The following is a 20,365-nucleotide window of genomic DNA, read 5'->3' as shown; positions in this document are numbered from 1 at the left end:
TGCCATATCAAGAAACTCAAAAGACACCTGAAAATCAGGCATCTCTCTCATTTAGGAGTGGTGAGAGACCCTATTGCTATTAATTCAAAGAAACTCTCATCTTTGCCATTCCCAATGAATGCTAGTACAAATTTAATTTACACCACAATCATGCATGTACATGAAGACATAAACCAGTGGCTACTTCATCCCAAGGTTCACCGTTTCGTCAACATGACAGTACTGCTGCATCCCTTGGGAGCTGGAAGCCACAGTATTATTAGGGCAAACCAATGGGCTCATCTCAGTCCACCTCATGCTCTGATCAGTACCCATGCCAAAGAAACAATCTAGACTATCCAGCTTAACCTGATTAAAGTGGAAGCTCTGGTCCAGTTCCAGCGCCGGCAGTGCGCTGGAACCTTGCATGCCCCCTTCTTTAAGAGAGGTGGTGTCTACCGTGCATGATGGCGGCATGAGGCTTGGACTTCCCTCGTACATTGGAGGAACGCACTGCGGAACCTGAAGAGTTGCAAAAGGGCTTGCACCTCCTAATTTGTAAAGGAGCTTCTGAATCGACTCATCTACCTCGTCTCCTATGCGATGGCCTTCCATCATCATACCTGGCACTGGCCCAACAATGGCTTGCTGGTGCCAGTTGTAAGTGACCGCCGGCAGGCCGCTGCTTCCGTTCACATCCCCGGTCGCTGCTTCTTGCTTCATCCCATCACTTGCCGTCGCCTGGCGCAGGAGTTGCTGCTGCTGCTGCTGCTGCAGCTGTCTCTGATCCTTGCGGGACTGCTTGCCAAAGAGCTTCTTCTTGAGCCTCGTGTTCCAGTAGTTCTTTATGTCATTATCTGTCCTTCCCGGCAGCTGCGCCGCTATTATCGACCACCTACGACCGCAGCATGCATGGTCTGGTCAGATCATAGATTCTACCGTACCCATGTGCTTGCCTACCAGATTGGAGCTAATTCTACAGTCAATTTGATCAAAGAAGACACTAGGCCGGTTAGACCTATAATGAATTTGTACCTGCTGCCGATGCTGATGTAGAGGCTAAGGATTATCCTGTCCTCCTCCTCTGAGAATCCTCCGTGCTTGATGTTTGGCCGGAGGTAGTTCAGCCACCGGAGGCGGCAGCTCTTGCCGCACCTCTTCAGCCCTGCACAAGCCCCAGGCACACAAGCACGCGCAATTGATTAGCCTTCTCTTCTACTGCTGCTGACTAGCATGACAATCGTCTTGGGCACATACCTATCTTCTGCGGCAGGGCTATCCAGTTGCCGCCGGTGCCGTTCTGCTCGATGTAGGACTTGAGCTTGGCGTCCTCCTCCGGCGACCATGGGCCCTTCTTCACACTAGCTTTGTCACAGCATGGAGCCCTCCCCATGGTGGCTTCTTTCTCCTCCCCTCTTTGAGTTCTGGAGCTCTCTTGTGAGGGGCAGAAGAAGTGTTGATTAGGGCCTAAACTTGGTTAGTCATGATGACGGTCTGGGCGGTGTGTTTATGTGCTGAAAAGGGAGGACTGGGAGGAGGTGTATTATTGGTATGGAAAAGGTGACTGCTGTGATGGTAATAAAATACTGTTTAATCGGTGGTGGTGTGATCTGGGTTGCTCTCTTTCTAATTGTTGTTTCTCTTGGATTAGAATCTCCATCATGCAGCCATCAGCAGTCGCTGCAAAAGCTTTTCCTGAACCTGGTCTTTGTGCACCCTAGACAGTGTAGTTTGTTTATCTGATCTGATCTACCTAGATGACTAAACACAATATTCTAGGATCTCATTGGATATATTGCACCTGTTTATTCTATTGTTTGAGCTGTTTGCTAATCTTGTGCATACGTAGACATTAGCCAGTGATTGTCTGTAAAGACCACATTGTACTTTTTTTTTATCTCAAACGCGCAGTCCTCCTGCAAGCAACAATACTAAGATAATCGAGAAAACAATTGGGTGCAAAACACACAATGCATGCCGCAATGAAAGAACAAAGCTACATTACAGAAAAGACATGCCCAAGAAAGATTTACATACTGATTGGACATGGAAAGATTTAAATATGAACGCAACATAATTTGCATTGTGGAAAAAATAAAGTAAACATACATTTTATTTGTGGTTAGCAAGATAGCCTTTATTAAGTTATTATGGTGCAGATCTGCAATATCGATGTTATTATCTTCGCAACATAGCAACTGATTTGATGATTGGACCTTCAGATTGCAGCTTCTGAAACTCCTGGATCATGTCGGTTCATACTTGCTCAGTTCAGGTTGCTCAGTTCATACTTGCTCTTTGGAAAGCTGATGGACTATATTTATTGGAGACATTTGATTCCTAATAATCTTTCCAGGGATGCTGACCAACCCTGTAAGCATCACTCATTCTGCTTCTTTTATGTGCCTCAATTGAGCTCTACTTTTGGAGAACGTAAGTCAAAAGAATTTGCTTGATTTCCAAGTATTTTGAAATATACTTGCAGAATAAGCAAGTGATTGCCATTTTGACCCTTTAGCCATTATTCATGGTGTGGTGATGCAGGCTCATTTTTATCATGGTGATCTTTTGGGGGCTATATTATAAAATTTAGGCATGAGCTGTCCACCTTTGGCATTTCATTTTTTTTTTCATTTTTTGCTTCTCTTTATGATCTGTAACTGCAATGTCACAAAATGGTAGGGTGTTATGGTAAGTCCTAAAATGGTTGAGTGAAATTCATTTGAAAATCTTAATGAGATTCTTATGTCTTCTTTTTTTTCTCAAACACGTAGAATCAAGATATGAAAAATGGATCTTATGGTATGTCGTGCTGCCCTTTTCCTCTTTCCCATCAGGCTGGTTATGCACGTCTCTGCTTTCAAGACATCATTTTATCTTAATGTAATTTCCTAATATGTCCATTCTCGTTGCTGCGATGTGAGGTTAGACGTGGAAAGCTAGTATATTATGTCATTATTATTCTTAGCATAATGAAAATTAAGCCTGGTATATGGCGTGGGCATTTTAATACAATTAGCTCCTTTTTTTTGAGGATTTGCATGCATTAGCTCTTACTAGCTTATATAACAGCATGCCGGTGAACTGGTACACTTTTTCCTTCATTTACTGTCAGAAAAACTGAACGTTTTCATATATTCAGTTTTCTGTTCAAACTTGGGTGAGAAAAATATATTCTGGTAGGTTTTTGTTGTTGAAACTCAAGGGTGTCGTGAACACGTGTCTGGTGAAAAGATGGTTCGATTTGTGATCAAAGTAATTCGGGCACGAGACTATGACATTGGATCAAAAGAGAGTACATGCCAGAAGCAATGACAAAAAAAAGTATGTATATATTTGCCATCACTCGCATTCTCAATAATCTTTGCGAAAGTAACTTGTCATGGAGCTAGCGCTACCTACTGTGCTGGTTTGCTTCGTCTTAAAAAAACAAAAGCTCTACTGGTTGGCTGGTAAAATTGGTTTGTCTGCAACAGGGAAATGGCCATGGTGATAGAACACTTCACTAGCCACATAGATACTTCAGCCAATTCAGCCTCCATGAAAAATGGTAATTTATCTGGGTTGAGGTCAAAGTGGTTCATTGTTTATGTGGACTGGGGTCAAGGTGGCCCATAATTTAACTGGGCGGAGGTGAACGTGGCCCATATGGGTCCGAAGCATGTCTAGATTTTTGCTCGGTTTATCTGTGCTCTACTCTGCCTTTCCAGGTTTATTGCAAGGCCCAATTGCTACTTCATTCCAGGTTATGTTTCTCCTTCTCTCACCGGACAAATGGAGTTTTCTGTATTTCTAGTGTTGGAATACGGAGTTTCTGGTCACATTGCATTATTCTTCTGTGCAAGCAGAGTTAGGGCATGCTGCAACTAGATGACCCATCCATTAAATCAGGGTAACATTGAGAACCAGACAACGAATATTTTTTCTAGTAGGACTTGCTTACTGTTCTTGAACGGCCATTGCACGTCAGGTAAAGGATTACCAACTGGTTGATAGCTTCAAGTGCCCTTGCCTTCTTAGGACTTGGAAGTGCTCCTTGCTGGCTTAGGACTTGAAAAGGCCAAGTGGGTAACTGCTGTGGGACTTGCTGGCTTGCTGCCAATAATTGAGTTCTTGCCATGCACAGGCGCGTGGGATCCTGTCAGTCGGCTAGGAGCAAGCAAGAGCAACGCAGGCAAGCGAAATGATCGAACCATGGAGGGATTCCTGATTCATCAGAGATTTGACGAGACCAGACTGGCGGAGTGGCGTGGGAGTCGTCGGCGGGCCAGCAAATGCCGGCGAGGAGCCGAGCCATGACCTGGACGGGTGCATGGGCGCCCTGCTGCGCTAGCTGCACGCGCCCTGCCCTCGGTCTGGGGCTGGCCGCCGCCGCGCCCATGCGCCAGCTCGTTCGACCCCCCGCGATTCGCGCCGGGCTCCGACCAGATACAGAGGGTCAGTATTGGTCAGTGCTCCTACCCGTTTCCCGGCATGCATGCGTATGTTTGTTGTTTTACCGTTACCATGTTGGGTTGCTTGCGTTCGTCTCTTGCACACCCTCGGCCTGCAGATGCACTACACTACTATTAGCTTTCATTGTATTTCTTTTAAGCCTGGCAAGCTTTTACTGTATTTCTTTAGTCCTGGCGTCGTCAGTCCTCCCAAAACTAAAGATGCTAGGTAACGACAACATGCTGTTAATCTTCTCACGTGAAATCCATGAAATGAACATTGAAATTGCTGTAGCTCGTTAACGACCTAAATGCATGAACTGCTGAAGTGAGCCAGATGGACTCGGTTTAATTTGCAGCTCCAAGGCAAGATGCTAAATAACGTAGTTTGCTCAGATCTGTTGGGTTTAGCTTCCAACTCAGACACACATCAGCAGTAGTGTGAATACACGAGAATACCTACAACAAGACAGACGAGGCCACGTAGCATCAACCATAGTGTCTAGCTGGGGGGTACACGAGAGGACGTGATAAGGTGACAAGGCCTTAAGTCCCATCCAATACTGTGTTCGACGAGATTCTTTGACCATTATATCCTTTGGTTTATATTTCAGATGAAACATGCGCGATCGTGACACTACGAGGCCTGCATATAAAGAATGCTACACCACCATCCACAGGCGTTCGCGAACAACTCGACTGTACTACCCGCATATATAAATAGCTCCCTGAGTGGTTAGCCAAATTAAAAACTGTTAGGTGGTTAACAGCGACCTCTGATGACTCGTCACGGTACTTTTATTTCGTGTGTCTTCAGTTTCAGTTTCTATGACACGATCTCTCTTTCTGTTTACTCGTTATGTTCTTCTCTGGAGGCTGGAGCCCAGCAAGGATAGGTCAAGCTAGTATATAGGCGCTGCAAGGCATTGCCAACTGGGACGGGATGGAGTGGAGGATCATGTGCCTGAGGCCCTGGCTGCACAGCAAAAACTGAGCTTTACTCGCAGTAGCCCATCTTTCGACAGAGATGTGACAGGACGAGCAGAAAACACGGGCCCCGGTTGGCGGTGGGAGAGATAGCTGCTCGTTGCCTCGTTGAGTCCATCGCACTGCTGTGTGGGCCGTAGTCAGCTTATTATTCGCGAGGCAATCTTTTCTCGACTTTACGGCGTTTGCTCAAATTTTCTTGGTTGGTATTTTGGATAAGTTTTCCGTTCCTTGTTTGTTAGCGACCCAATTCTAGTTTAGAGTCTACTTTTACACTAGAGGATGCTATCAGACATAAAACTTTACACCTTGATTAGACATCTTTCAAATCATGATGTTTCCCGCTGTCAGTCTGCCATTTGTCACGAGATTAACGGCGTGTTTGGATCTGACGTCGAGTATTAAATATAGACTAATTATAAAACTAATTGCATGGAGACTGATTCATTAAATATAATTAATTCATCATTAGCATATATTTACTGTAGCACGGCATTGCTAAATCATGCAATAATTAGGCTACATGGATTTGTCTGGTGAATTAGTCTCCATTTATACAATTAGTTTTATAATTAGCCTATATTTAATACTTCTAATTGGTGTCCAAACATCCGATGTGACAGTGACTAAAGTTTACTCGCGGTATCCAAATTAAGCACCCCTAAAATGATCGGAGGAGGGAGAACTTGGTTAGCTGTTATCGCCATTGAATGCCTGCTTATCGGTTATAACAACTGGTCTAACGCTGGGATCTTAATCAGGAGTCGTGGATTAGATTTCCCAAAACCATTTTGTCGAATTTGGTACATTCTTTTTTTTTGCGAGAAAATTTGGTACATTCAATTTGTCGGACATCCTGAAATGTTGATCCAGCTGTTGGACAATAATAGTATTGTGGTAAGTTCCGTATGTATGTTTCTGTCATTGAAATTTTTATATAATGTATCTGGTAGGAAAGTAGCGAGCATGTTTTAAAAGAAGAAAATATATACTGTGGAAACAACATGCAATGCCCATGGATCAAGGCAAGTGTGTAGTGTGTGGATCAGGCTAGATTGAGCCACACCACTAGTCCACTAAACTATAACTGTACCTAAACTGACCCATAACCTAATATGACCCTACTAGCTAATCCTTTGCGAGTTTCTTATCTTGAAGGGTACCGTTACCACTAGCCTTTGAGGATTGGAACTTGATGATTGGAACCAGGTGATTGGGATGCTAGCTCTTCGCCAAATATCATCAGATTCCACGAGTCGATCGAGATTGTTTGATGTTGAGTGTTCTTATATATACATGTATTCTGTCGCTACCATCAAACATAACTTTCTTTGATTTATCTCCAGACAATCTTGACCTGGAAAGATTAGAGGGGGAGAAACAGGAGCTGGAGAGAAGAGCCAACTGCCAAGGGCATGAACGTATATTAGTAGCATGTTACTTCTCCAAGAATCTTTCCATCTTGGTGAAAAGGACGGGTAAAGCTAAACACATGGAAAGCTTGACGGAGAGAGACGACATGCCGGGGAACACCGCAGCTGTTGCCTGTAACTTCATTCTACAGTTCCAGCTATGTGACGCTTGCTACTGCTTGTAGATGAAACAACTCACTGTCCTGACTGCTCCTGCGGCAGGGCCGTCGACACCCGAAACCTCAAAAAATCCGTCCAGCTCCAGGAGACGTCCCCAAGCAAGGACTGATGAAGAATTCGGAAAAGATCACGCATCTGCATGTGATATGTATGATGCAGACGCAACTGTGGTACGGATCTTCTCCCCCTCGCATCGGTTAGTCTCTGTCTATTCGAGCTGAGTATTCCCTCGCAGGCAGCTGTCCTGTGCCTGTAACAGCGGCAGCTACCAACAGCAACACACACACACAGCTTCCTCTTTACTCTGACTTGACATGGGAACAAAGCCAGCCACCAGCCACACAAGCATGTCATTTACCCCCTGTACCTTTCCTCCTCTCTTCATCCCATCTTCTGCTGATCTTCCATCCCAAATATCTCTCAAGCATCTGTCTGAGTTCTCCTCCTCCTTCCCGTCCATTGCTAGCTAGGGTTTCTTGAGTCTTGGTCTTGGCATCAGTTCGTCTTCTTTCTCTTTTGATTGACACACAAAGAAAGGGCTATGGATAGCTTCAAGGATCTTGGCGGAGGCGGGAGCAGTGCTTCCAAGGCATCCTTCTTGCAGCTTCCGCTGCCGGCGTCGTCGTCGGCTCAGGGTTTTCCATCGCCAGACGGGCATCACCACAGCTCACGGCTCCCGCTGCAGCAGTTACTTGCCGACCCGTCGGGGGCGCAGCGCAACCACCAGATGGACGGAGCAGTTGTGCAAAGAGAGATTTCGCCGGTAGATGCCGAGATCATCAAGGCCAAGATCATGTCGCACCCCCAATACTCGGCTCTCGTCGCCGCCTACTTGGACTGCCAAAAGGTTAGTACAAGAAGCCATGCACAGGTCTAGTTTAATCTTGTCAGGAGATATATAAAATAAAATTATATATCATGGGTTCGTCGATCGCAGGTCGGCGCGCCGCCGGATGTGTCGGATAGGCTCTCGGCCATGGCGGCGAAGCTGGACGCACAGCCGGGGCCAAGCCGGCGGCGGCGCGAGCCGGCGCGCGCTGACCCGGAGCTCGACCAGTTCATGGTCCGTCATGCTTTGACAGATCGATTCAATTCGTCGCATGCGATGCTTCTGCAATGGTGTTGCTCTCAAATAATCGGCTGGGCCTGCTTGCCGCTGCAGGAGGCGTACTGCAACATGCTGGTGAAGTACCAGGAGGAGCTGGCGCGGCCGATCCAGGAAGCCGCCGAGTTCTTCAAGAGCATGGAGCGGCAGCTCGATTCGATCACCGGTAAATACTTGTTTTAATTTGTATGGTTCTTTGGAGACAGGTAGCTTACCACATCGGGAAATGGTGTACGGTTTATGCGATGGAACTGAGCCAGCTTTCCCCCCTCTTTGGATTCTTGCCGTTAGTTTTGTTGCTTTGTTTATTCGGGGAGGGGATAAGGTTTGCATGCATTAGTCCACGCTCGTTTGATGGTTGGAGCATAATAGAGCATCCATCAGTAGTATAGTGAGCATCACGAGGCCACAGTTAGCTCCAGGTTTCATGGCTCTCCACCTCTCATTTATTAGCTTTATTTGCTCAGCATTGTATATTCAATAATATTGGAGAGCTGATGCGCCATGGGATATAATGCTGGAGCACAATATGGGTCTTCAGTTACATGCATGGTGTGTTACTGAGGAGAGACATCAGGGTTTTCAGTCACTGATTCTTGTTTACTGCACATGATATTTTCTTTCCTTTGCCTGTGGCATTATTGTGAGTAGCTAGTTAGAAAGATATACTCGGGTAACGTCCAAATCGTCAATGTTTTCTCAACAGAATATTGGTCTTCTTCTTACCTTGGTATTACTGTCTGCTAACAACTAATCAAAGCATCTGAAGCTCGATTAGTGAGCATGTACAGTTAGCCGTTGGAACGCACGTGTGGCGATGGATGAGCGGTGCTACCTGTTGTTATTGTGTCTCCGCTAGTATTATGGCCTGCCAGATAAATAGCGACACTGTTTGAGATGGATATGTGCTGTTACTGCACTGTTTTCTTTGTCTCTTGATCTATTCTACTACAGTAGAGGTAGAGATCCAGCTATATGACACACTTGACATGGTTGCATGCGTCCTTTCTTTAATTTGTTCTATGTAGTACCGCTGTTTCTTGACGTGTCAATAACCATCTGCTTCATGTATATATATAGTAATATATACATAAGTAGGTAACACGACTCCAACCAGGTAACACACGGACATAAGTAGGTAATGATGACTTGATTTATCTTGAAAAAAATATGTTGATACATATGTCACGCTAGAAATTAATTGTCGAATTCATCCAAAATGACACTTTTTGTAAGTTGTGACCATAAGGTTTACATCGAACAATGTTACCATTAAGCATGAAAAAATATATCTCATCCGAATTCTTCGGTTCTACATGCCTATGTATTTAAGAGAATATTGTTCGTAATTGTCCACACTGTGATATGTTAGTGTCATTGTTGAGGAGACAATTTTTTCTATACTATTGGATAATTTCTTAGAAACATATGGTGCTAACTTTTGAAATTTTTGTAGTATCATGCATGTTTCTGGATCATCATTCAAACTTTTATTAGTCCGTTAGGCTAGATCTATTATTAGTTTTTGTGTAGCAATTGATCTTGCAGGGTAAAACAGTAAATGATTGAATAACCATGGTCTTTTTGCCAAATAAATTGAACGCTGTACAGTCTCATGTTCCCTACAATGTTGCAACAAATCTCAATTTTCAGTTGCTTGTACGGATGAAATATGGAACCGTGTCTATATTATCTTTCCATTAAAAAAGCCATATGATCATTTTTTCCATGCTTGTCAAATGTGAATAGCAATAGGGCCATGCATGGCAGCATGACATATACCAAACAGGCGTCAGAACATATGGTCATCCAACTCAGTAGCATTGCCTTCCTGCTGATCTTTGTTATCTTTGAAGTTTAGCCTACTTCTGCAGAATTTTAGTAAAACAAATGCTTTGTCAAACTTCAATTGTGTTGCTGGACCTTCTCCGTTTGCTCATTTTCATTACTACATAAAAATACAATTTCCATTTGTGGTTTTGTTAACTCAAATACTGAATGGTCAGGTTAAATCTCTGTAAGAGTTTTAGCAGCATCCATCATCTTCTAAATGTTTACATAAAGATCCCAGTTTTACTCCAGCACATCATCTGGCTATGTGATATACACTTTATCCTTTTATATGCTATCTCGTAATACATAGATGCATTTTAGCATTCGACTCGATATTTGTAGGTAAGTAGAAAATTTGAAATTCAGGTGTTGATTTGCCATGTGGTTAAGATAGGACATATTTAGCGAAATGGGATAGTTTGTCAAACTGTTATCTCGTATATGATTGTTAGGCCCACAATGAATGGCTAGTAAGTATTAAAAAAATGGCTAGTAAGAGAAAACACCTGGAACCAATGAAATCCTTTTTTACAAGGATAGCACCTAATGACTCTACCTAAGGGTGTGCACTTGTTTTGTATAAATACACACGATGGCACGAACTGATAATGATATATACCTTTGGGGTGAAAAGGAGCATGTAATGTTATCTGTTACCATTCCTGAATGCCCCAGCAGCTAGATAGGCCTCTGGCTTATCCATATTCACTAAGAATTGTTAACTAGCTAACTAGTGAAGTTATGTATGAAGCAGCCTTAACAGGCATTTTATTCAAAAACTAGAATGATTATTCAGTATTTTGGTTCTTGTATTTGGTGTCTATTTGAAATTTTAGTAGAACTTCAAGATTTTAAATCCATCAAACTTAGCCATTCTTGTGTGAAACATGATTGGCCGGTAGAAACCACAATTTTTATCATCACGTATGCAAGACGTCATCATCCTCCCAGATTTTTTTTATAAGGGACATTCTTGTAATGTTCTCTTCCCTGTAAATGAAAAAAGTACATGTTCAAAGTTAATAAACCCGTTGTCATGGGTGTTAGAGCTGCAACAATCCTAGTAGCATTATTTTGTGTGGTGTGGCCTAGGCTCCGATCTGCTGTAGCTGCATGGCTAGCATCAGCAGTATTTGTTCAGAGCTCGACTGTTCATTCGTACCAACTCACCTAGCTAAACAGAAGAATTAATTGGGGAGCTTTTTTGGGTTGTAGATCTCTTCATAATTCGGTAGCCCTTTCTTACCAAAACTTTGTCAGAAGTGGTCGAATATGATCTTCTGTTTAACAAAAGTGACCAACCTTTTGTTCTGTTGATGATCTCTACACTTACAGACAGTAACTACTGTGAAGGCGCCGGCTCGTCCGAGGATGACCAGGACGGGAGCTGTCCTGAAGAGATCGATCCCTTCGCCGAGGACAAGGAGCTGAAGCACCAGCTCCTGAGGAAGTACGGCGGCTACCTGGGCGGCCTCCGGCAGGAGTTCTCCAAGAGGAAGAAGAAAGGGAAGCTCCCAAAGGAGGCCAGGCAGAAGCTGCTGCACTGGTGGGAGCTGCACTACAAGTGGCCCTACCCTTCTGTATGCATGACCCCTAGTATCTCTCTATGCATCGAGCAGCTGTGTTGTTGCACGAATTGAGAATTTTCCAATGTTTCGGCGGGTGCGCGCGTATGCAGGAGACGGAGAAGCTGGCGCTGGCGGAGACGACGGGGCTGGACCAGAAGCAGATCAACAACTGGTTCATCAACCAGCGGAAGCGGCACTGGAAGCCGACGTCGGAGGACATGCCGTTCGCGATGATGGAGGCGGCGGGCGGGTTCCATGCCCCGCAGGGCGCCGCGGCGGCGCTGTACGTGGCGAGCAGGACGCCGTTCATGGCGGACGGCGGCATGCACCGGCTGGGGTCGTGACGGCCGGGCTCGTGTCGATCGCTCCTACTACACGTAACATGCATGTTCGGATCGGACGTGCCAATCGATGGTGTTGGGGATTTGCTGTGGAATGGGGAATCCATGCATGGCGGTGGCAAGGTAAAAAGCCTGAAGCTGCTCGTGGCACGTGTTGCTTGATCCGGAGCAAGTAATTCTGCAACGTTCCTAGGCGTCATGTTTCTTGTACATTTTACTGAAGACGACTGAGTTCAAACATCAGTATATTCTCAGCGCGTGGGCTTTTGCCCAGCACAGTGCGGCGGCGGCACAGCTGCAGCCTGCAGTCACCACCAGGGCGGCTTCGGCTGGAACTTGCTACCTGTCTCGCCACGGAACCAGCCAGCTCACACCTGCATGGCTGCATCACCATGATTCCCCAACAACCGCGTCCAGCGTCCTCCCCATGGGGCGTTATGCCCGCCGCGACCGACCGACCGACCGGCGGCGATCGGCGAACACGGCCGCGCTGTAAATCCACGCTGCATGCTGCCGGCCGGGGCGATGGACAGCCTGCAGGTGGCTGCGGGCTGTAGACGCGCGGCAGGCCGGACGCCCCTGTGACAACAATGTAGGAGCTGCAGCATTAACTGCGCCCCGGCCGGCGCTGCGTCCTGGCCTCCTACCAATACCATGGGCGTGCCCCACGCCCACAGGGAGCGTACGCGCTGGTTGTCCGTTCCATGAGCGCGGCTGGATGGGGCGGATGGCCTGCGCCCTGCGGCAGGTGCCTACCTAACCTACCTGCCCAGTCGGCGACCTGCTGTGGATCGGTGAAGTGACTCCGGCCCATGATTTTCTGGCCCAGCACTTGTGGCGAGCTAAGCAGCCCCCTGACCGGACCGACGACGAGGAGAACGAGCGGAATAGCCCAAACCGGTCTAGAGTACTCAGCGAGCGGCCCAGATTTCGATACCGGGGGTATCTGGGCCTAGGGTAAACATCGACTATATCCAGTCACATAGACGTCGTTTTATGTAACTGGGCCGGTAGGGAGAGACCCAGCGACAACTGGACGCGGCACCCGGTCCACCCAAGTCCTCCACAGACCACAGCAGAGGACAGTGCTAGTCTGCCAGAGGAGTACACGAGTCTGAACTCTGAACCAACGACGAGCGCGACCGATCGGGTTCGCCGGGCGATCGTCTTCAATTCGGGTGTGTTTGGTTGGGAAGTGAATTGGAACGGAACCGCTCCGCTGCTTTTTTCTGCGTGTTTGGTTATGATCGAGAAAGAACAGAGTGGCTTCGGGAGAAAAATATGCGGAACCAGACAGCTCGTCCGAACCGACCGGATGCGAGCGCTCCCGTTTCTCCCCGCACGCTCCCCCCGGCCCCCGCACCGCCGGACCCAGGTGACCCGCCCCTCCCCCCCCCTCCGCCCCGCCCCGCCCCGCCGCCGGATCCAGGATGCCCCCCCCCCAGCCCGCCCGCCCCGCCGGTGGATCTCAGGCCGCCGGACCGCCCCCCCCCCCCACCCCACACCATGACGGGGCACCGACCCTATCTTTAATTTGTTGATCTGTTCATTCTTTGATTTCTTGTTTTGATCTTGGCAGTTCGCAGGAAGAAGAAACTTGGCTCTCCAACCAAACATAGAAATTGGAGCAGCTCCGTTCCGCTTACCAAACGTAGAACGGAGCGGCTCTATTCTCAGAAATTGGAATAGAGTCATTCCATTTAAGTTGATTGTATCTAAGTTGGCTCCCCAACGGCATCCTTACCTCCCGTCGTTGATCGTTCCAGATCATCGCCGCCCATCGGTCTCACTCCAGCCGCGATTACCATCTATCCGCCGGCCCGCCCGCCACGGCATAGCCGCCGTCCCATCCCATCCAGCAGCGCCGGCCACAGGCCGGCACAGTGACACGCCCAGGTAACTCTCACGGCCGCGCTCATGTCGCCCTGGATAACATTTCCACATGTATACAACTCGCGTGCCGCCGTGACGAACGGCATCTAGAAAAGAACACCCCGGTCGCCGCCGGTGGCCACGATTCGCCGGCCGTCTCCGTCGACGGCGCCACGCGCCCCCCGGGCCGTTCACAGGCGTCCACGTCGCCGCGACGCGAGGGTGAAAACGGACGCCGCCTAAACAACGCGCGTGGGGAGAAGCTTCCGTGCTGGACCACCCCCGACCAGCGAGAGTCCAAGGCCAGTGAGGATGGCCTGTTCCCATCCGATCAGACTGGATCGGCAGACTGGGGCGCCCGCGATCTCGAGAGGAGGAGGAAGAAGACCACGACGACCCCAACCACCAAGTCATCCGTGCTCATCTAGATTCCAATAAAATTCAGTAGCTAAGACTGGCCACCACCACTTGCTCTGAGCTAACTGGCTTGAGATTATAAAAACGGCTGCCGGTAGAGCGCGACTGCACTGCAAGCGCGGATCTCAAGTAGCAGCCGCAGCTCGGCTGATGCGTATTGCCAGTAGCTGCTGCCATCATGGTTGACTTGAGGCGCGCGCGCGCTCTTCTCGCCGCCGGCGTCCTCCTCGCCGGCTTGGTCGGCGTCGCCTTGCTCTGCGCCGGGGACGAGCAGTTCGTGTACACCGGCTTCGCCGGCGCGCCGCTGATCCTGGACGGCACGGCCGTCATCACGCGGACGGGGCTGCTGGAGCTGACCAACGGCACGGCGCAGCTCCAGGGCCACGCGGTGCACCCGACGCCGATGCCGTTCCGGCGGTCCCCCGGCGGGCCCGTGCGCTCCTTCTCGGCGTCGTTCGTCTTCGGCATCATCCCGCCCTACGCCGAACTCAGCGGCCACGGCATCGTCTTCTTCGCCGGCAACAACAGCTTCGCCACCGCGCTGCCCAGCCAGTACCTCGGCTTCCTCAACTCCTCCAACAACGGCAACGCCAGCAACCACATCTTCGGCGTCGAGCTCGACACCATCCGGAGCACCGAGTTCAAGGACCCCAACGACAACCACGTCGGCATCGACATCAACAGCCTCACGTCCGCCAACGTGAGCGACGCCGGCTACTACGACGACGGCACCGGTGCGTTCCACAGCCTGTCCCTCATCAGCGCCAAGGCCATGCAAGTCTGGGTGGACTACGACGGCGCGACCACGCAGATCAACGTGTTCCTGGCTCCCCTGAAGATGGCCAAGCCTTCCAAGCCTCTGGTGTCGGCCACGCAGAACCTCTCGGATGTGCTCGTGGAGCCGGTGTACGTGGGCTTCTCGTCCGCGACGGGCACGGTCAGGTCGCTCCACTACGTGCTCGGCTGGAGCTTCGCCATGGACGGCCCTGCTCCGGCCATCAACATCGCCGGCCTGCCCAAGCTGCCAAGGTTCGGCCCCAAGCCACGGTCCAAGGTCCTGGACATCGTGTTGCCGATCGCCTCCGCGGCGTTCGTCCTCGGCGTGGTCGCCGTTGTCGTCGTCCTCGTCCGGAGGCGCCTCAAGTACTCCGAGCTGCGAGAAGACTGGGAGGTCGAGTTCGGGCCGCACCGGTTCACGTACAAGGACCTCTTCCGCGCAACAGAGGGATTCAAGAGCAAGAAGCTGCTCGGGATCGGGGGATTCGGGAGAGTGTACAAAGGAGTGCTCCCGAAATCAAAATTGGAGGTCGCCGTGAAACGTGTATCGCACGAATCAAGACAGGGCATAAAGGAGTTCGTCGCCGAGGTCGTCAGCATTGGCCGTCTCCGGCACCGCAACCTCGTGCAGCTGCTCGGCTACTGCCGGCGCAAAGGTGAACTTCTCCTGGTCTACGACTACATGCCCAATGGCAGCCTTGACAAATACCTGTACGGCAAGGAGGAGAAGGCCACGTTGGATTGGGCTCAGAGGTTCAGGATCATCAAGGGCGTGGCATCAGGGTTGCTCTACATCCACGAAGATTGGGAGCAGGTCGTCATCCACCGGGACATCAAGGCGAGCAATGTGCTTCTCGACAGCGAGATGAACGGACGGCTTGGAGACTTTGGTCTCGCGAGGTTGTACGACCACGGAGCTGACCCCCAGACGACCCATGTCGTCGGCACGATGGGGTACCTTGCCCCGGAGCTGGCGCGGTCAGGGAAAGCGTCCCCTCTCACCGACGTGTTCGCCTTCGGCGCGTTCATCCTCGAGGTCGTCTGCGGCCGGAGGCCCGTCGAGCTGAGCATGACGGACAACCGGCTGATGCTGGTGGACTGGGTGCTCGACCACTGGCAGGAGGAGTCGCTCGCCGAGGTCATCGACGCGAGGCTAGAGGGGAAGTACGACGCCGACGAGGCGACGCTGGCGCTCAAGCTCGGGCTGCTGTGCTCGCACCCGCTGCCAGGCGCGAGGCCGAGCATGCGGCAGGTGATGCAGTACCTTGACGGCCACATGCCCTTCCCCGAGCTGACGCCGGCGCACCTGAGCTTCAGCATGCTGGCCCTGATGCGGAGCGAAGGGTTCGACTCGTTCGTCATGTCGGCGTCGCATGCGTCGACGACGGCGATGAGCATCGGGACGATGACCGGCCTCTCCGGAGGGAGATGACATGTGCCTTCGTTCTGCTGTTAGAGCATGCGTGAGGATGTACATCGGATGGCACCAGTACATTAGCCAGTACTAGTCGTCTGTCTCCTGTAAGTTGCCTGATTGTTTCTTTCAGAAAAAAAAAGATTTGTACAAGAGTAACCAATGATCCTTGATCAGACAGTGTAACTGGAAAGTTCAGGTCCACGAATGAGGATTTGTACAAGAAATCAAATGCCAACTACGTCTGGTCAGTAGGAATCGGAACGCATGAGGTGAACAGAGTTGCAGGATGCTTGGAAAAATCTGCGCACAGAGTGAGAGAGACTTGTCCCATGCCAAGTCCAAAATCATGGCGGGAGAAAGATGCCATCGGCCTCACTTCAGCCTCTGTCAGGCGTGTGGATGGAATACTTGTATCGCAGCTTTGTTTGCGACTGTTTTGGATGCTTGCTTAGAAGAAGATCACATTATCTGACTAGACCTGCCCTGAACTATTGACCACCAGAAAATAATGAGAAATGTCGCGTTTGAATGTACTGTGGATTGTGGAATGCAGGCTGTCTGAATCTGACTACTGCAACAGGTTCAGTTTCTGAAGAACAAAACATGGCGGGGGAAACTACAAACCTCAACATGACTTAATTTGGAGGTGTGAGAAATTTAAGGCCTAAAGCATTCCTACCGTACCGTCATATGTGGAAAAACAAATGCCCCTGAAGTTAATAATCTTCCCATGGCAAGCTTTCCAGGATAGACTCCAAACCGGAGGCGCGCTGAAAAAAATGATGTGGAAAGGGAGATAATAGATGTGTTCTGCGTGGCAAAATTGAAAATGTTGACCACATTTTCTTCTAATGTGTGATTGCCAGATTTGTTTGGAGTTGTTTAAAAGAAGCTAATGGGTGGAAGAACGCCGGCTAACTTAGGCGGTTTCCTGAGAGGGTGGCTACCGCTGAATTGCCAGGATTTCAACATGAAACTCTTTACTTTTGCTACTATTTCCTGGGTGCTATGGACTAACAGAAACAAGATGGCTATGGAACTCAAGTTCCCTTCTTCGCCGCTAACTGTGATGCATAAAATTGCCTTTCTGTTACAGAAGTTGGGGGGGGGGGGGTGGGGGGGGGGGGGGGGCTGCTACGGGCTAAAGATAGAGAAGCTGGAAGGAGCCGGGCGTCACTTGGAAAGCTGGATGAAGCATTTCGCCGAGATCGGGCGAGACTCAGGACCGGATGAGAGCCCTTTTTAGTTGTCTTTTAGTAGCTGGTATTGTGTTGGGTGCTTTTTGATGTTGTTTCTGCGCTGCTCTTGTAAGCTGGTCTCCCCAGCAGAGTCTGTACCAAACATTTATCGCTCTCTACAAAAGCAGGAATGATTCTGGTTCAGAAAAAAAAGAAAAATTAAAAAGCTACGAAACAAGCAAGGCTTATTGCTTCTCTGCATCTAGAGATAAGAAAAGAGAACAGTCCAAGTCGGTGCACGAGCCAATCTGTCACCGAACCACTTGGAGTAATGCTTGAATGACTTGCAGACAGCTACTTATTATTTTAGTTGGTTGGATGGCAGAAACTTGGGTAGGTCTAAAAACACTTAGCACTCACGTGAAGATTTCGCAATCTGCAATTTGGACACTCCGCTAATATATCTTGGATTATCACTCTGGCCCACGTGTAACATGCTCTCACATGGACCCACATTTGAACCCCGGTACAAAGTATGAAGCCCACGGCCCAAAACGAGCCCACACCTTGAAGCCCACTTAAACCAGCGGATCGGATTAAAGAAGGGGTGGGGGGCACGGCACAAACCAGGTCAGCCACGCTCACCGGAACGACGCAACCCATTCTCCACCCGTTCCCCAAGCACCAGCGGCGCGACCACACCACCCATGGCTCTGGCGGCGGCGAGATCCGGCCTCCGGTCGCTGGCGGCGCGCGCCGCCCCGGCGAGGCGCCTCATGTCCTCCTCCGTCCACGACGACGCCTGTGCGTACATCTCCCCGCCCTCGCCCTGACCCCCTTTCCGCTCCTCCCTATTTCCTCGCGAGTCCCGATCGGTTCCTAATTTGGGTCTCTCGGGCGTTGTGTTTTCCGCGTTCGCAGATGAGACGGCGAAGTGGGAGAAGATCACGTACGCCGGCATCGTGACCTGCACCCTCCTGGCGGCGTACAACCTCTCCAAGGGCCACCCCCACTTCGACGAACCGCCGGTCAGATCTCGCTCTCGAGTTATTGGAATCTCTGATTAGATATGGTCTGAGTCTGATGCGTCGTTGTTGTTCTCTGATTCTGTTGTTGCAGGCGTACCCCTATCTCCACATCCGCAACAAGGAGTTCCCCTGGGGTATGGATTGTCCACCTCTTTATCATTCGATCTGGTTACTAATTGACGTTCTTTGATTTGTTTCACCCCGATATGGTTTGATTCAAATGCGCTAGGGACTAATACTTGATTTGGTAACGTGCCACCGGGATTAAGGTGTAATATATTGCACGCCAGGGACCTCTAACAGCATTACAACCTAGCGTTTATTTGACAGATTTCTTCATTTCAAAATAGGACTATCAACTTGGTTAACTAATTGGATGCATCTGTCTGGTAGCTTGACTAGCTTCATGAATAATATTCAGGAGGGACATTGATATCATTTCTTTCATCGCAATCATTGATTGTTTTGTTTTAGACTAACGTTACACTTAGAGCTCAAAACACTATGTGGTTGTGTTATGGGATTCTAGCCAGGAACTCTCTAGGGAATAAGTAGGCTGGATGAATGATATCAGTAGTTTCTCCCATATGACACTGGAACAGGCTGTCCTCCAGTCATGTGTGAATATAAACTAAAATAGATTTGGCTCATCTCAAGAAAGCAGTGACTTTGCTGGAAATCTTGAATGTTTGCAAGCTGTTATGGTACAATTAAATGCTATTCAATAATTTTACAATTCAAATATGAAGTGTCCTCTGATCATGTTTCACCACAAACTACTGTGCTTTGGGATATAACATATAGGTTGAACTTGAGCACATCATGTCCTAAATGTTCATAAGTCATGCATACTTATGCTATATACCCTTTACCCCAGTTCTATTGGGATCCGTATTGTACACATTTTGGAAATTCATAGTTCAATCTTGTACTGTATGCTGGTTTTTTTTTTGCAAGGTTCAGTAATTATTTGATTTATCATCTTTGATCTGCTCATTTGAGTTGCCATTATACTGAACACAGTAGGAAAGAAAACAGCTGAGCTAATCGCTTTCCTGTTTGGTTCTATTTTATTTGTTCTATTCATGTCTAGCATGGTTCATGAGTATAAACATTCTACCTCGGGCGGTCCAGTGCTCTCCCATAAGAGTAAAGAATTCAGGCACTTGAACATGTATTTTCAAGTGTAGCACCCAGTACTTTTGCAGTAATTTGTTCCAAACATTGTATGCAACAGATGCCATTCACTACATACAAAATGTTCTGTTATTATTTGAAGCATTGCAGCTGTCTTGTATATTGATAGAAAAGAGTTCTTTAACTTGCAACTTAGCTGCTAACAGTAAATGTAATTATGATTTTGGGCAAGTGTTGGAGTCAGACACTTCATGTTATTGATTATGAAATATGTTTTTCAATTTCTGATGCATCATGTAATTCTGTAATGCAGGACCTGATGGCCTGTTTGAGATCAAGGACCACCACTGAGCACTGAATAGCAGCACACCGTCAGGAGTCGTGCATGTTTTAAATATAATCTGGTTGTTCCAGTTTTTTTTCTTTTCCATTGAAACCTATTTGCTGCAACAAGAAATAAGAATGACGAAACTCTTGTGTTGACAGTCAGGCCTGTTTTCTTTTCTTTCCAGTCCGCATCGAAGATCACATGCAAGTTCGTCTTGCCCAGTTTCAGGAAACCGTGTCACTGTTATCAAAAGCTTGCTATCATATTCTGATTGCTTCCGATTGTAGCCTCTAGTGATGACTTTCCGGTGTCATTGGCATCATGGCATAACCTAATTACTTGTTTTTTTTACTGGCAGGAATGGTGGTGGGCC

General features: G+C 48.6%; 4 protein-coding genes across 9 annotated transcripts; 3 read left to right on the top strand and 1 right to left on the bottom strand.

The window, feature by feature from the left end:
- Positions 1-1,477, bottom strand: LOC112876448 (transcription factor RAX2-like). Its single transcript, XM_025940568.1, has 3 exons — positions 1,237-1,477; positions 1,015-1,144; positions 1-874 (listed from the first exon to the last, which is right to left on the bottom strand). The coding sequence occupies exons 1-3, from the start codon at positions 1,370-1,372 to the stop codon at positions 181-183; spliced, it is 960 nt and encodes a 319-aa protein (XP_025796353.1). The 5' UTR covers positions 1,373-1,477; the 3' UTR covers positions 1-180.
- Positions 1,478-7,345: 5,868 nt separating this feature from the next.
- Positions 7,346-12,041, top strand: LOC112875489 (homeobox protein knotted-1-like 12). 4 transcript variants are annotated; one of them, XM_025939362.1, is made up of 5 exons: positions 7,346-7,838; positions 7,929-8,054; positions 8,154-8,262; positions 11,283-11,509; positions 11,608-12,041. In XM_025939362.1, the coding sequence occupies exons 1-5, from the start codon at positions 7,533-7,535 to the stop codon at positions 11,839-11,841; spliced, it is 1,002 nt and encodes a 333-aa protein (XP_025795147.1). In that variant the 5' UTR covers positions 7,346-7,532; the 3' UTR covers positions 11,842-12,041. The 4 variants fall into 4 exon arrangements, with proteins under 4 accessions (XP_025795147.1, XP_025795146.1, XP_025795145.1 ...); XM_025939361.1 differs by having other exon boundaries at positions 11,265-11,509; XM_025939360.1 differs by having other exon boundaries at positions 7,929-8,262.
- Positions 12,042-13,994: 1,953 nt separating this feature from the next.
- On the top strand, positions 13,995-17,256 carry LOC112875485 (L-type lectin-domain containing receptor kinase IV.1-like). 3 transcript variants are annotated; one of them, XM_025939356.1, is made up of 2 exons: positions 13,995-16,425; positions 16,518-17,256. In XM_025939356.1, exon 1 carries the CDS (start codon positions 14,306-14,308, stop codon positions 16,334-16,336), a length of 2,031 nt encoding a protein of 676 aa, XP_025795141.1. In that variant the 5' UTR covers positions 13,995-14,305; the 3' UTR covers positions 16,337-16,425; positions 16,518-17,256. The 3 variants fall into 3 exon arrangements, with proteins under 3 accessions (XP_025795141.1, XP_025795140.1, XP_025795139.1); XM_025939355.1 differs by having other exon boundaries at positions 16,500-17,256; XM_025939354.1 differs by having other exon boundaries at positions 16,496-17,256.
- An 860-nt stretch (positions 17,257-18,116) lies between these two features.
- LOC112875490 (cytochrome c oxidase subunit 6a, mitochondrial) lies at positions 18,117-20,270 on the top strand. Its single transcript, XM_025939364.1, has 4 exons — positions 18,117-18,303; positions 18,421-18,527; positions 18,619-18,661; positions 19,978-20,270. The coding sequence occupies exons 1-4, from the start codon at positions 18,207-18,209 to the stop codon at positions 20,013-20,015; spliced, it is 285 nt and encodes a 94-aa protein (XP_025795149.1). The 5' UTR covers positions 18,117-18,206; the 3' UTR covers positions 20,016-20,270.
- The last annotated feature ends 95 nt before the right edge of the window (positions 20,271-20,365 follow it).

The sequence above is a fragment of the Panicum hallii genome, chromosome 9, assembly GCF_002211085.1.
Source record: "Panicum hallii strain FIL2 chromosome 9, PHallii_v3.1, whole genome shotgun sequence".
In the NCBI taxonomy this organism is placed as follows: Eukaryota; Viridiplantae; Streptophyta; class Magnoliopsida; order Poales; family Poaceae; genus Panicum; species Panicum hallii.
The sequence above is the reverse complement of the archived record's forward strand: the minus strand, read 5'-3'. Positions and strand labels throughout refer to the sequence as shown.